Raw genomic sequence first — 12,906 nt, 5'->3', positions numbered from 1 at the left:
AAAAGTTAAAAATATTACTTAATAATTATTATTTTTTATTTTTAGTTAAAATGTTGATCAGCTAAATATTAAAAATATCATTTGCTTGATTTATTTTTTAATTTTTGTATATTATTAAATTTATGCATGTTAATATGTGTAAATTTCATGTGATATATTATTTTATAAAAATTAAAAATATTAAATCGTATCAAAACGTGTCAAATAAATTATGTTGGGTCGTGTGAAATCATATTAAATAAATTAAGTCTTGTCAAATCATGTTAAATAGATTGATTCATATCAAATCATTTTAAATGAATCGTGTCATGTCACATTAGCCTAATACGATTTATTATTGATCACATCGTGTTGTGTAACTCGTATAATAAAACAGTCATGTTCGTGTTTTAATTTTGGACACGATTTATTAATCGTATCGTATTCATACCGACCATAATCGTATTCATGTCAGTGTCGTGTCGACATGAACACGACCCACCAACCCGAATTGCCATCCCTATTTTTAATGAAGTTTACTATTGTCACAAAGGAAATTTCACCTATATGAACATAGAAAGTAGTGTTGCTTAAACAAAAAGTTGGAATAAATTTTAAACATGTTCATGAAAATATGAGGTAGTACAATGCCATATTAGTAATGAAATTGTGGTGAACTTTTGATTTGAACTAATTGATTCATGTGTGTAGTATTTTCGGTTCTATTTAACAATAATCTATATTTAAGTTAAGGCCATTATAATTTCTTTAAAACTTTAAAATACTTGCAATAAGGAAAAGTTTAAATTGAAATATGCTTTTCATTGTGCATGAAGTGATAGGATCTAATATTACAATCTAAAAAATGAGTTATTATAAATAGCTTGTGTGTTATATAATAAAGATAGAAAAAAATAACACATTATTAATACAAGAAGTTTTTAATGTGTATAATGTGAGGAAAGGCAATTTAAATAAAATAGAAATTGGAGAGAAGAAATTGAAGGAAAGTGAAATATATAGAATTATATATATTTAAATAAATATATATTATTCTATGGTGGTACTTAACACATGTGTGTATGTGAAAATAAAATAATTAATTTTATTTTATTATTTTAATTTTTATAAGTAAATTATTAATAGATATGCTTATTAACAAATATATATGTCTGTTAATAAATAAATATGTCTATTGTACACAAACAATTACCTCTGTTATGAGAGATGCCATAACAGATTTATCTATTAATAAACATACATGTCTATTACGCATAAACAGCCACATCTGTTAGAATATGCACCAATTTAAAATAAACAATCGTATTTGTTTAGAAATGTGTTATGACTTTTTATTATCTATAAATACATATGAGTTATTAAATTCATTTACACATTTTTTCTATTTATTATTCTTCTCTTTTTATCTCTCTAAATCCAGTTCATAAAAAATTATTAAAGAAAATCTTCAGAAATTAATATATGTAGATTCCTGACTTTGCTGTATTACTAAGGTATATTATCGTAACCTTATAGTAATATAATGGGAGGCAATTAATATATTAAAAATAGTGATTTATCCACCTTAAAACCTATTTTACAACCACTATCTCAACAATAACAAATATAAATTTTACAATATAAAAATGTAAATGAATGGAATTAATATATTAAAATATTTAAATTATAATCAATTAAAAATTAAAAAAATATTTATTTAAATTCCATTCAAATAAAAAATTTGAAACTCAAAATTATACACAAGCTTTAATTAAAAATAATGCAGATAAAATGAACTAAAAAATACAATAGCGCAGATAAAATGAACTAAAAATTTGTTTTTTTTCTTATCAAAATGATAAAAATCGTCAATTTTTTTTTAATTAAATAGGTATTCCTCTATATTTATTTTATGATTTACAGAAAGGTAATCTCTTATGAGTTCGCAATTGTACTTTTTAAAATACCTATTCAATGATTAAATTTGAGTTTTTCCTTTAGAAGCGCAGTAAACCTTTACCTCTATATTCAATACTCGATGATATAAAAATTGTTACTTTAATGAAATTAAACTGACATTATATTTGAAGGGTTGAAACTACTTTTCTAAATAAAAGTAAGGAGTTTGAAAAAAATATATTTTGTTTTAAAAAAAATAATTTTTTTAACAGCAGTTTTAACAGTAATGCCAGATAAATCTTAAGACTGACTGCAATAAAATTATGATTCTAATATTATAGGCTAAATTTAAGAGTTTTTTTAGTTTAAAATTCGGTTTCAATTTTGATTTCAATGATAAATTTATTTTAAAAATTTTTAATTTTTACATTTAATCAAATTGATTGAATTTATTCCAATTTAAAATTAATTTCAAATAATTTAAATTAAATTAATTTTAATTTTAAATTAAATGATTTAATTATCTCCAATCAAAGTCATGGTTTTTTTTTTCAATTAAAATGTTCTGAGTATTTTTTTTCCATTTTGCAATGACATGTCTTTTAGTTGGAATATTAAAATGTGTTTAGTGATTATATAAATTTTTTTTTGTTTTTTTTTTAATTTCAGTGCTCATAATGTCTACTGAAAAATAAAATTAATTATTTTTTTTTTTTTGCTTTTAAACATTGTTTTTTTTTGCCTTTAAACGTTGTTGTTGTTTTCTTTACTGGAAATCAGTCTTGTACAAAATAAGAGATTAAGGGTCCGTTTTATTTATTTTTGAAATCAAAATCAGACTAAATGCAAAATAGAATGATAAATTTTTATTTATATTTAGTTAATTATAAAATCAGAATTAAATTTTTTTTAAGGTATTTAATTTACATATATAAATTACATGATGAAAATTAAAATTATTTTTGTACTCTTAAAATTTACTTTTTTTATATTTTTGTGTTTTTACTTTATAATTTTAATTATTATATGTGAATATCAAAATAACATTTTTTAATTTTAATTAATTATTTTTTTATAAATATTCAATTTTTTTAATTATAAATAAAAATAAAAATAATAAAAATAAAAAGGCCCACCAACCTGTTCAAGAAATAATCATATTTTCCATTTTTTAAAAAAATAACAAATAATTCAAAATTATCTATTTGTACTTGGTGTTGCCCACCTTTTTCTAACAAAAATATTTTAATAACAAATTCACAATATCTTGAGTTTGAAATTTAATAAAAATTAAATTAAAAAAATATATATATAATATGAAATGTTAGGAAAAATTATGATATAAAATTTCCAACAATTTTATTATAATAGTTAATGGTGATAGATTTTATGTAAGTCTAATTATAATAAATAATTATATTAAAATTATTATATATATATCGATTTCATTAAATAAAATTTCATAAATTAGAGGTGACAGAATCAGCAATTTTAATTTTAAATTTAGAGGAATTTCAATCAAACAATAAGGTGGTTTTTAATTTTAATTTTAGTTAAAATTTGACTTTAATTATAATTTGATTTTGATTAAATTTAATTATTAAAATTTTTTCAATACTAAGTGTAACTTAAAATTGAATCAAATAAAATAATTGAATTGGTTTCTATTCAATTTAATATAAATTTTTATTGATTTAATTTTAATAAATTTTAATTTTAAATTAAATCAATTTAATTTCAATTATAAATGGGACCATCACTTGGTCTAGGGTAAACAACAGGAATATCAACGCTCACAACTAATTAACCACAAATCCCATTGGCGTTATGGTATTCTTGAATTTTCACATATCTGTTAAGAAAAAGGTATAAAATTTTCTTCACTCTAAAAAAAAAATTAAAAATTTATTGCTTTTAAGATAAAATACATATTTAAATTCTTAATTCAAATTTTAAAATACTTGTTGATTTTTAATTTTCTAATATTTCAAATTTTCATTGGAAATATTATACAGTTTAATTATCAAAGTCCCATTATAAATGATACTTTTTTTAATTAAAAATATCTATTTAATTTTTTTTAAATATAAAATAAAATTAAATTTTTTCTATATAGTTTAGGCCAAAATTTTTCTCAAAATTCCTGAAATAATTTTAATATATTTTCTAGTATAATTAGTTTTGAAACTGAATTCGAGCTCGATATTTCACAATATTAGAGACTATTCTAATGCCATTGAACTAAAATTTGTTGGTATAATTTTAATATTATGAATTAAAAATTTTTAATTAAAAATACATTTTATTTAAGGTAAAATGTTTAATTTAGTCTATATATTTATTGAAAAAGTTTAATTTAGCATATTTTTACTTTTTTGTCCAAATTAATTTAGAAATTTTAATTTAAGCCCATTAAAATTTATGCGCTAAATTATTTAAATTAAAATTCAAGAATTTCAATTTCTTGATTTTGAGACTAAATTTCTTAATTTATTTATTTAAATCTAAAAACTAAGGAGCCTAATTTTTTAATTTTATTAATTTTTGAGTAAATTGAGCTTCAATTTAAACTTCTAGAGTAAATTTGATTAAAAATAAAAAATAATTAAATTAAAATTTTTTAATAAGTATAATGGTATAATTAAATTTTAAGTTTTTATTTAATATATTTTTAGTAATTTATTTTATTAAATAATTGTAGGATTTATAACTTTTGCTAGTTGACCTTTAGAAATGGACTTCATCTTTCTAATAATTAGTTGGCCTTTAGATGATGGACTTCATCTGTTTAATCATCACATTCCCTATGTAATTAAGAAAAAGAATTGCCACTGTCCTTTAAAGTACCACCATCATTTCACATTGTCATTTTTGCACTGTACAGCATTAGATGACACAAATAAAATAATAAAGAGGTGGCAACACTTAAGTCACATAGCAACACTTAAGTCACATAGTTAATGATGTACATACTTGAGTTGATAATTTTCAATATGGTTCATTGGTAATGCAACTTGCTTTTAATTTGGAAAATTAATCAACCACCCTCAACATCATGATTGATTTTATCCACTAATAATTATATTTGTATGATTTTTTTAATATAAATATTAAAAATATTATATAATCTACATAAATTTATTTCACTTGATTCGACTCTCCATATCAATATAATAATTAAATATTATATTTACTTAAAAGTGTAATAAAAAATTGATGACAAATTATCTAATAATTTATCAGACTTAAGTTTATAAGTTTAGTTGCCATACATGTGAAGTTTGGCCTCTTCTTTATGGCTTTACTCTAAAAGTTTTTTTTTTTTTAAATGGATTCACTGGATTTAACTTATTGTGACATTACTCATCATGATTTTTTTGGGTATCGAATTGTGGCCTACTTTGATAAAGCATGAAATTTGATTTGACTGAGGAGTGTGGATGACTATTGGAAACAATCATTGTTTAAGCTTGGAGTTGTCTCTACCAAAATGGTTTAAGCCAGTTTGATTTGGCTTCTCTTTATTTTATATTGTATTTATTTTGTTTATTTTTTTTTTATGTGTAATTAGATATGATAACAGGCAAAGTATCCACAAAAATGCTATACTCAAATCAGATTAATATTATCAAAATCAAATCTGTCATAAACTTAACTCAAATTTATTATCAACTATCAAATATGTCTCAAACTTTATTACTATTACTTGAAAATATCATTTTATATATTTTAATTAATAATTTATATAAAAATTATTTTTATTAATAATTTATATTTTAAAATTTAATAATATTATAAAATATTTAAATTTTATTATATTTAAAATAAAATATATAAAATTTATAAATATTATTATAAAAAAGTATATTTTATATTTAATTAAGTATATATAAACGAATTTAGTTAATAAGTATTTAACATGTAAAATCCGAATTCGTTAAGCATATCATTTCTTAAATCTAAATCTATTTTAAATTCGATTATATATTATCTAAATCTGTCATATTATGATTTAATAAAATTTCATACCTATAAAAATTTGACCTGTTACCCTCTCTATGTAGGACTAAGACACAACTGGATAAAATGGGGAAATGAAGGTTCTCGACGTAGAACTTCCAATGATTAAATTAAAAACTTTAATTTTTCTTCTATATAGAAAAAGATATGATAAATTGTTAATATATCTTGAAATCAAATTAAACCCATTGATTAAATTGGAAATTAGTTCAATTTTTGAAAAATCAAACAAAATCCTGAATTGAAAATTTGATATCCTTATCTCTAATTTATGATAGTTTCAAAATAATGATGATAATTAATTAATTTTAGAAAAAAGGATAAAAATATATTTTTTTATTTGAAACTAATAATTTTACCTGTACCTTATACGATTATTTATTATTTTATTAGAATGATATAGTTTAATATAGATTTTACTACATTTATAATTTCATAATTATATTATAAAAATTTAATAATAATAAAATTTTATTTTAAATTTAATAAATAAATAAGTTGATTAATAGATTTTTTTCTCTATTATTTAAATCATTTGACATATATCAATAATGGATAAATAAAATAAAAAAACACATATGCTATTTTATAAATTTTTAAAATTATAAATTTAAATTTTCTAAATAAAATTTTAATGAATATATATATGTAATTTTTTTTAAAAATTAATTTTTTTCTAATGTAATTAAAAAAAAATTACTTTAAGGATATATAATATGATGAGCATAGTTTTATAATGTTTGAACTTTTAAACTAAGGAAAACTTTAAAATTTTTTAAAAAACGTACTAAAAAGTTGAGATAAGATTTTGATAGTTAAAATTTAAAAATATTTAGATATAAATTAATAAAGTAATATATATATATATATATATATATATATATATATATATATATATATATATATATGGGAGAAAATTTAAAATAAGAAAAAAGAGTGGAAAATAACAAATAAAAATTATTATTATATTCTATCTAAATTAGAGAGAAAGTGTGAAAAATATATAAGATTATTTTTTATTTTTATAATTATTTATTTTAATTTAAAATAAAATATAAAATATATATTTTATTTTTTTTTAAATAATTAAAAAATATAAACTAAAGCATAACACATATTAAGTAAATAATATATTTTTAATAGTTGAATCAAATTAGATTAAAAAAATGATTTATTATATTATTTTTTTATTTTTCCTTTTAATATCTAAATAATAAAAAAATAAAAAATCCATCGCTTTTATTTTTTTTCTTATTTTTCCTTCTCCCTTTTCTTCCAAACATAGACGGAATAAACAAGTGAACAAAAATTAAAGCACGTGAAAAATTAAAAATGGGCACATGCGTGGGTAGTGGGGAACTTATTTAGTGTGACGTATACGGTAGTAGAAGGCCCGCCGGCAGCCGCCACTCAATATTATAAACAAATCGCACCGCCTGCTTTGGTGCCGTGTTATTTGTGGACGTGTGGTGGGTAGACCATTTCTGCAAACACTCTTTGGACAGTCCCACCACCAGTTTATCAAGTTTGGCGGCTCTGAAAGACTGAAACCACTTAACATCATTTCAGTCCCGATAACTAAACCATCTGCTTATCTGTGACCGATTATTGCCGTAATCCCAAACCCCTTCTTCTTATTAAAGTTTTGATCTTTGTTTTACAATCTCATCATTTCTTTGTGAGACCATGAATTTCTTTAGCTGGGTTTTTTTGGTGGTCTTTTTTCATTTATTGAGTCAAACTTTTAGCTTAAATGGGATGCCATTGGATATCTCAACAAAGTTTCTCAATTATGCCAAGAAAGAGGAGCTTTTCAATTGGATGGTGGGTGTGAGGAGAAAGATACATGAGAACCCAGAACTGGGTTATGAGGAATTTGAAACTAGTAAGCTTATTCGAGAAGAATTGAATAAAATAGGTATTAAATATAAATACCCATTTTCAGTTACTGGCGTTGTTGGCTTCATTGGGACTGGCAAACCTCCTTTTGTTGCAATAAGGGCGGACATGGATGCTCTTGCTATGCAGGTTTGATTTATTTTTTTATCCTTCAAGTCCAATTGCGTTAACTGACTTTTATTCTTGCAGAAATGACAATTTTATTCTGTCGAGATTTTTTACTCAATAGAAAATCATTTTCTGGGTATTTATTTTTGAGGATTTGTTTCATTATATTTGAGGGAATTGAGAGAGTCTGTCCAAGTGTGGTATCTTAATTGATAAGGGATATCTAGACGGCGATGTTTCGATTTATAGTTATTATCTTTGCGCAGAAATCAAATTAGGCCGATTTCTAGTAATATGCTCATCTTTGTGCTATATTTTGGTGATTTTGTTGGGTATGATGCTTCAATTAATAATCGGTTTTCTCCGTATCTCAGTGTTATTTTAGGTTCATTTGACCTTTCTTTAATCAGAGAATATTGTGAATTTAATTGACACTTGAATATGATAGGAAATGGTAGAGTGGGAACACAAGAGTAGAGTTCCTGGGAAGATGCATGCTTGTGGACATGATGCTCATGTCACTATGCTTCTTGGTGCAGCAAAGATCCTTCAAGCCCATCGGGAAGAGATAAAGGTTTGTTTGGCTCCTTCTTATCCTTCGTAAACAAGTTTCTTATTGCTGTCTTAAAATCTTTAGGATCCCATTATACTGGGCAAAATTTACAATGGACATTAGCCCGTCCTATCTGCTTGAGCACATCTTCTTTAGTTTTGGTTATCCACAAAAGTATATTCAAGTTGTGGGTGGCCAGAAGAATCTTCTCCCAACTGCATATCTTGGCATGAGATTTAGGATGTTGGTATTTCTGGCTGCTATTTTTTGATCAGAGATAACTTTTGGTACTGTCGAAAATAGTTGAAACTATGATGAGCACTTGGGCAGAACTTTAAAGAAGGCATTAGAGATATAAAACCATTATTGAGACCCTCATCTACAAGCATATGCTTTTAAATTGAGTGGTTTCTTGATATGGTTTCAGAGCTTTTCAGACCAAAATGTGACCCATTTATTAATCAAGTAAATTATCTCAAGGTAAAGTAGGTTTTTACCTTAGGTTTGTGCTTGTTCATGCTTCAAGCCCAGTGGACATGCACGTGCAGGGATGCATTAGAGATATAAAACTATAAAAAATTATTCTTGAGGCATCACCTACAAGCTTTAGCTTTTAGGTTAAGTGGTTTCTTGACGGAAGGTAAAGATAATTCATGTTTTGCTGAAAAAAAATCTAGAACCTGTATTATATGTAATTAAAAGCCAGACACAATAGAAGCAATTCTTCATCAAAGTCTTAATAGTAATCAGTAAGGGCTATTTTATCAATGATACATAAGCTTCCTTGTATCTTTCTTTTATCAATGATATATAAGCTTCCTTGTATCTTTCTATGTTACTGTGTTATAACAAATTATAATCTTTGGGATTAAATAGCATTGGTTCATCATTCCATATGTTTGGTTATTTATTGTTTAGCCTGTCTATATTGATGATAAAATCAAAACAGGCAAGTCAATGGGCCTGGGGACCTGCCGGCCTTCCTCTAACAAAAAAAAAAAAAAAAATGTGAAGGTTCAAAAACTCAGCTGGACTTAGGCCCAATCTGTCTTTTTAGCATCTCTATATGAAAGTAATGTGAAGGATGTACTTGTTGGGCTATTTTTTGTAAATTTTTTTTTTTTTTAACGTTTTAACTTAAACTTTAGGTAATAAGCAAGCCATACACTATATAGACAAAGAAATCAAATCATTTTTAGAGAAGGGGATCTGCAATTGATGACTGATTCTTTTTAAAATGCTAATGTGCCATGACGCCTTTAAGGTAATAGATAATAGATGACATTGAATTCTCTATTGCAAGCTTAATTTCCTATTATGCAAGTAACTTTGTTGAATAGCAGCTAATTGAAGTTAGATTCTTTAAATAGCACCGAGAAAATCTGCTCTTTTGTTTGAGACTCTGACCCTGTGCTGTGCTTTTATGCAAGATAAAAGAAAACATGGGGGAGGGGGATAGAATGCATGGATTTTTCCAAAAAACTCTTCTATTTTACAGTATTATGTCTTTATTGATGCTAGATGCTATTCAATTTTTGTTGCATTATTAGGGTACAGTGGTTCTTGTTTTCCAACCAGCTGAGGAAGGAGGTGGTGGGGCAAAGAAAATGATAGATGCAGGAGCATTAGAGAATGTCAATGCAATCTTTGGGCTGCATGTTGATCCCAGGTTGCCAATAGGTCATGTGGCTTCCAGACCTGGTCCTTTACTGGCTGGGAGTGGCTTCTTTGAAGCAGTAATAAGTGGAAAAGGAGGTCATGCTGCCATTCCTCAGCACTCAATAGATCCAATATTGGCAGCTTCTAATGTGATTGTGAGCTTACAGCATCTGGTTTCAAGGGAAGCTGATCCACTGGACTCACAGGTACATTTCAGTTTCCTCTTGTGTTTTGAATTCCTCATGCTTGCAATTGACAAATTCTTCAGTTAACATTCTAAGCTCTGCTGCTTGTTTTACATTCTTCTTGGATTCACAATTCTACAAAGCATGGAGCTATGAAAGAATTCACTATTCTTCTGCAGCTTGCTCCACTTGAGACTTGATTCTTCACTTAGTTATACTTTACTCATGCTTAGTTCTTCTAGTAATGATCAATTCACGTCCTTTGCTTTGCTCTTTACAAAATTTAGCATGTCTTAGATCCAGCCATTTAAACATTGAGGTGCAGCATTGAATGGTACCTTAGTTTGGTTAGTGGATTGGTTTGAGAAACCAACGGTTTTATAATGTTGTCGAGATCTGCAGTTGTAGAGGAAAGTGTGGCCACAAGAAGTGAGAGTGGGACTGCAGTACTTGTTCCTGTTTATTTTATGTGGAGGGCCATTACATTGAGGTTGTAATTTTATGATGTTTCATGAGGAAAATTGTTAGAAAGATATCAGCATTTTAATTCTCATGGGACATCTGTCTTCTTTTCTCATCCCTTGATGGAAAATGGGGAATCTGCTAACTCACAATTATGTTCACTGAAAATACATGGCACTTAACTTCTTTTCATGGTTATGGAAACTGGACCAGACTGGCCGGTTGTACCGGTTTAATTAGAAACTGGACTAGTAACTGGTATGGTTGATATTTGAAACCCTCTTTAGAAGAAAACCGGAGTTAACAAGGGTTAACCTGTCAACCCGGTCGGTTGGTCTGGTTCAAACAGGGTGAACCAGTTCATTACCTTCAAAAAAAAAAAAAAAAAAAAAAAATTTTGTACATACAGGGGGGGAACATCACACACATCATTATTTATTCTTTAACCTTGCTCATTACTCTATAATATGATTTCAAAATAGATGTATCTATCTTATTCTATGGTAATTTTTTTGTTTTATAATTCTTCTAAAATTATTTTACATAAATTAAATTATTATATATAAATAATTAAAATTACTTTTGTTATTTTTTATAATGAATAAAATTAATTAATTAATTTTTATTATAAATTAATTTATTTTATTTAATTTTAATATTATTAATAATTTACTATAAAATTAGATAAAATTATTAATTTTGATATAATTTAATATATTATTATTATTAAATTATATTATTTTATAATATATTTATAAATCAATAATAATATATATAATATATTTAATATTTATTTAATAGTATTACCGTTTGAACCCTGATTGAATCTTAAATCCTTGACTCCTTCCCTTGTTTGGAATATAAAATTTTGTAAGAATTCAATTTAATTAATTTCTTTTTGGCTAATTCTCATATTTGGAATAAAAAAAATTCAAATTTTTTTAACTTAAAAAATTCATTTTAAAAGAAATAGAATTCATGCATGATTGTGAATTCATTTCTTGCAAATGTTTTATTTCAAATGAATTCTTTGTCTTCAACGGTTCAATAATCGGACTAGATTTAAAAACCATGCTTCTTTTATTTGTGGAATGGGTAAATTTTAGCATGTCAAATTGATGGAATTGTTGTTATCCCTATTTAATTACTATTGTTATTGCAACCACTGCTACTTAAATGGAAATATGACCTGCAGGTGGTGACCGTTGCAAAATTCCAAGGGGGTGGTGCGTTCAATGTTATTCCAGATTCTGTTACAATTGGTGGCACCTTCCGATCCTTTTCAAAACAAAGCTTTATGCAACTTAGGCAACGTATTGAGGAGGTATTGCAGCTGAATTGTGAATTATTATAGCTATGATGCAACAAATTTTGTTGAATTTTGAGTTTTATATGTTAATAATGATGTTCTCAAGCATTCGGATTTATGAATAAATCCACTTTTCAAACCTAAATTGATAAAACTTGCACTTAGAAGGGCGTTCCATGTTCAATAACAGGTCATCACAGGGCAAGCTTCTGTACAGAGGTGTAAAGCATCCATTGATTTCCTAGAGAATGAGAAACCCTTTTTCCCTCCTACCATAAACAATAAACAGTTGCATGAGTACTTCAAAAATGTAGCAGGAGCTATGCTTGGCATTGATAAAGTTGAAGATATGACACCGTTAATGGGATCTGAGGATTTTGCCTTTTACCAAGAGGTGATTCCTGGATACTTCTTCTTTATTGGAATGAAGAATGAGACGAGCAAACAGCTTCAATCCCCACACTCACCTTTGTTTGAAATCAATGAAGACGTCCTTCCTTATGGTGCTGCACTTCATGCATCATTGGCTGTTAATTATCTTCTTGAATTCCAACCTGAAGTTCCTTTGCCAGAGGAAAAACATCATGACGAACTCTGAGGTGTTTCTTGACTGACATCACAGTTGGTATAAACATATTGTTGACTTGAAAGATTTAAAATTTTTCAGGTTCACATTCTGGTTCTTGCTTCTATGTATTTATGACCTCTTCTCGCAACTGGTCATTCAATTTCAGAATATTAAGTTCTTTCCTTTCAAGTATAGAGCTTTTTAAACCATTGGCAGTTCACATTCTTTCTTGCAACTCAGACCACTCAGGAGCATATGTGGGATG

General features: G+C 25.8%; 1 protein-coding gene across 1 annotated transcript; it reads left to right on the top strand.

Moving 5' to 3' along the window:
* The first annotated feature begins 7,288 nt into the window (after positions 1–7,288).
* Positions 7,289–12,833, top strand: LOC110665814 (IAA-amino acid hydrolase ILR1-like 4). The gene is made up of 5 exons (XM_021826088.2): positions 7,289–7,926; positions 8,354–8,479; positions 10,009–10,323; positions 11,960–12,088; positions 12,264–12,833. Exons 1-5 carry the CDS (start codon positions 7,585–7,587, stop codon positions 12,669–12,671), a joined length of 1,320 nt encoding a protein of 439 aa, XP_021681780.1. The 5' UTR covers positions 7,289–7,584; the 3' UTR covers positions 12,672–12,833.
* The last annotated feature ends 73 nt before the right edge of the window (positions 12,834–12,906 follow it).

Source organism: Hevea brasiliensis, chromosome 6, assembly GCF_030052815.1.
Source record: "Hevea brasiliensis isolate MT/VB/25A 57/8 chromosome 6, ASM3005281v1, whole genome shotgun sequence".
NCBI lineage: Eukaryota > Viridiplantae > Streptophyta > Magnoliopsida > Malpighiales > Euphorbiaceae > Hevea > Hevea brasiliensis.
This window is presented reverse-complemented; position numbering and strand designations above follow the sequence as displayed.

Bases quoted from the DNA above. Each gene is read 5' to 3' on its own strand.
- LOC110665814 (XM_021826088.2), top strand. From the start codon at position 7,585: ATGAATTTCTTTAGCTGGGTTTTTTTGGTGGTCTTTTTTCATTTATTG. The intron at 8,480-10,008 runs GTTTGTTTGGCT...TTGCATTATTAG, and splicing joins CCCATCGGGAAGAGATAAAG to GGTACAGTGGTTCTTGTTTT. The intron at 10,324-11,959 runs GTACATTTCAGT...TATGACCTGCAG, and splicing joins CTGATCCACTGGACTCACAG to GTGGTGACCGTTGCAAAATT.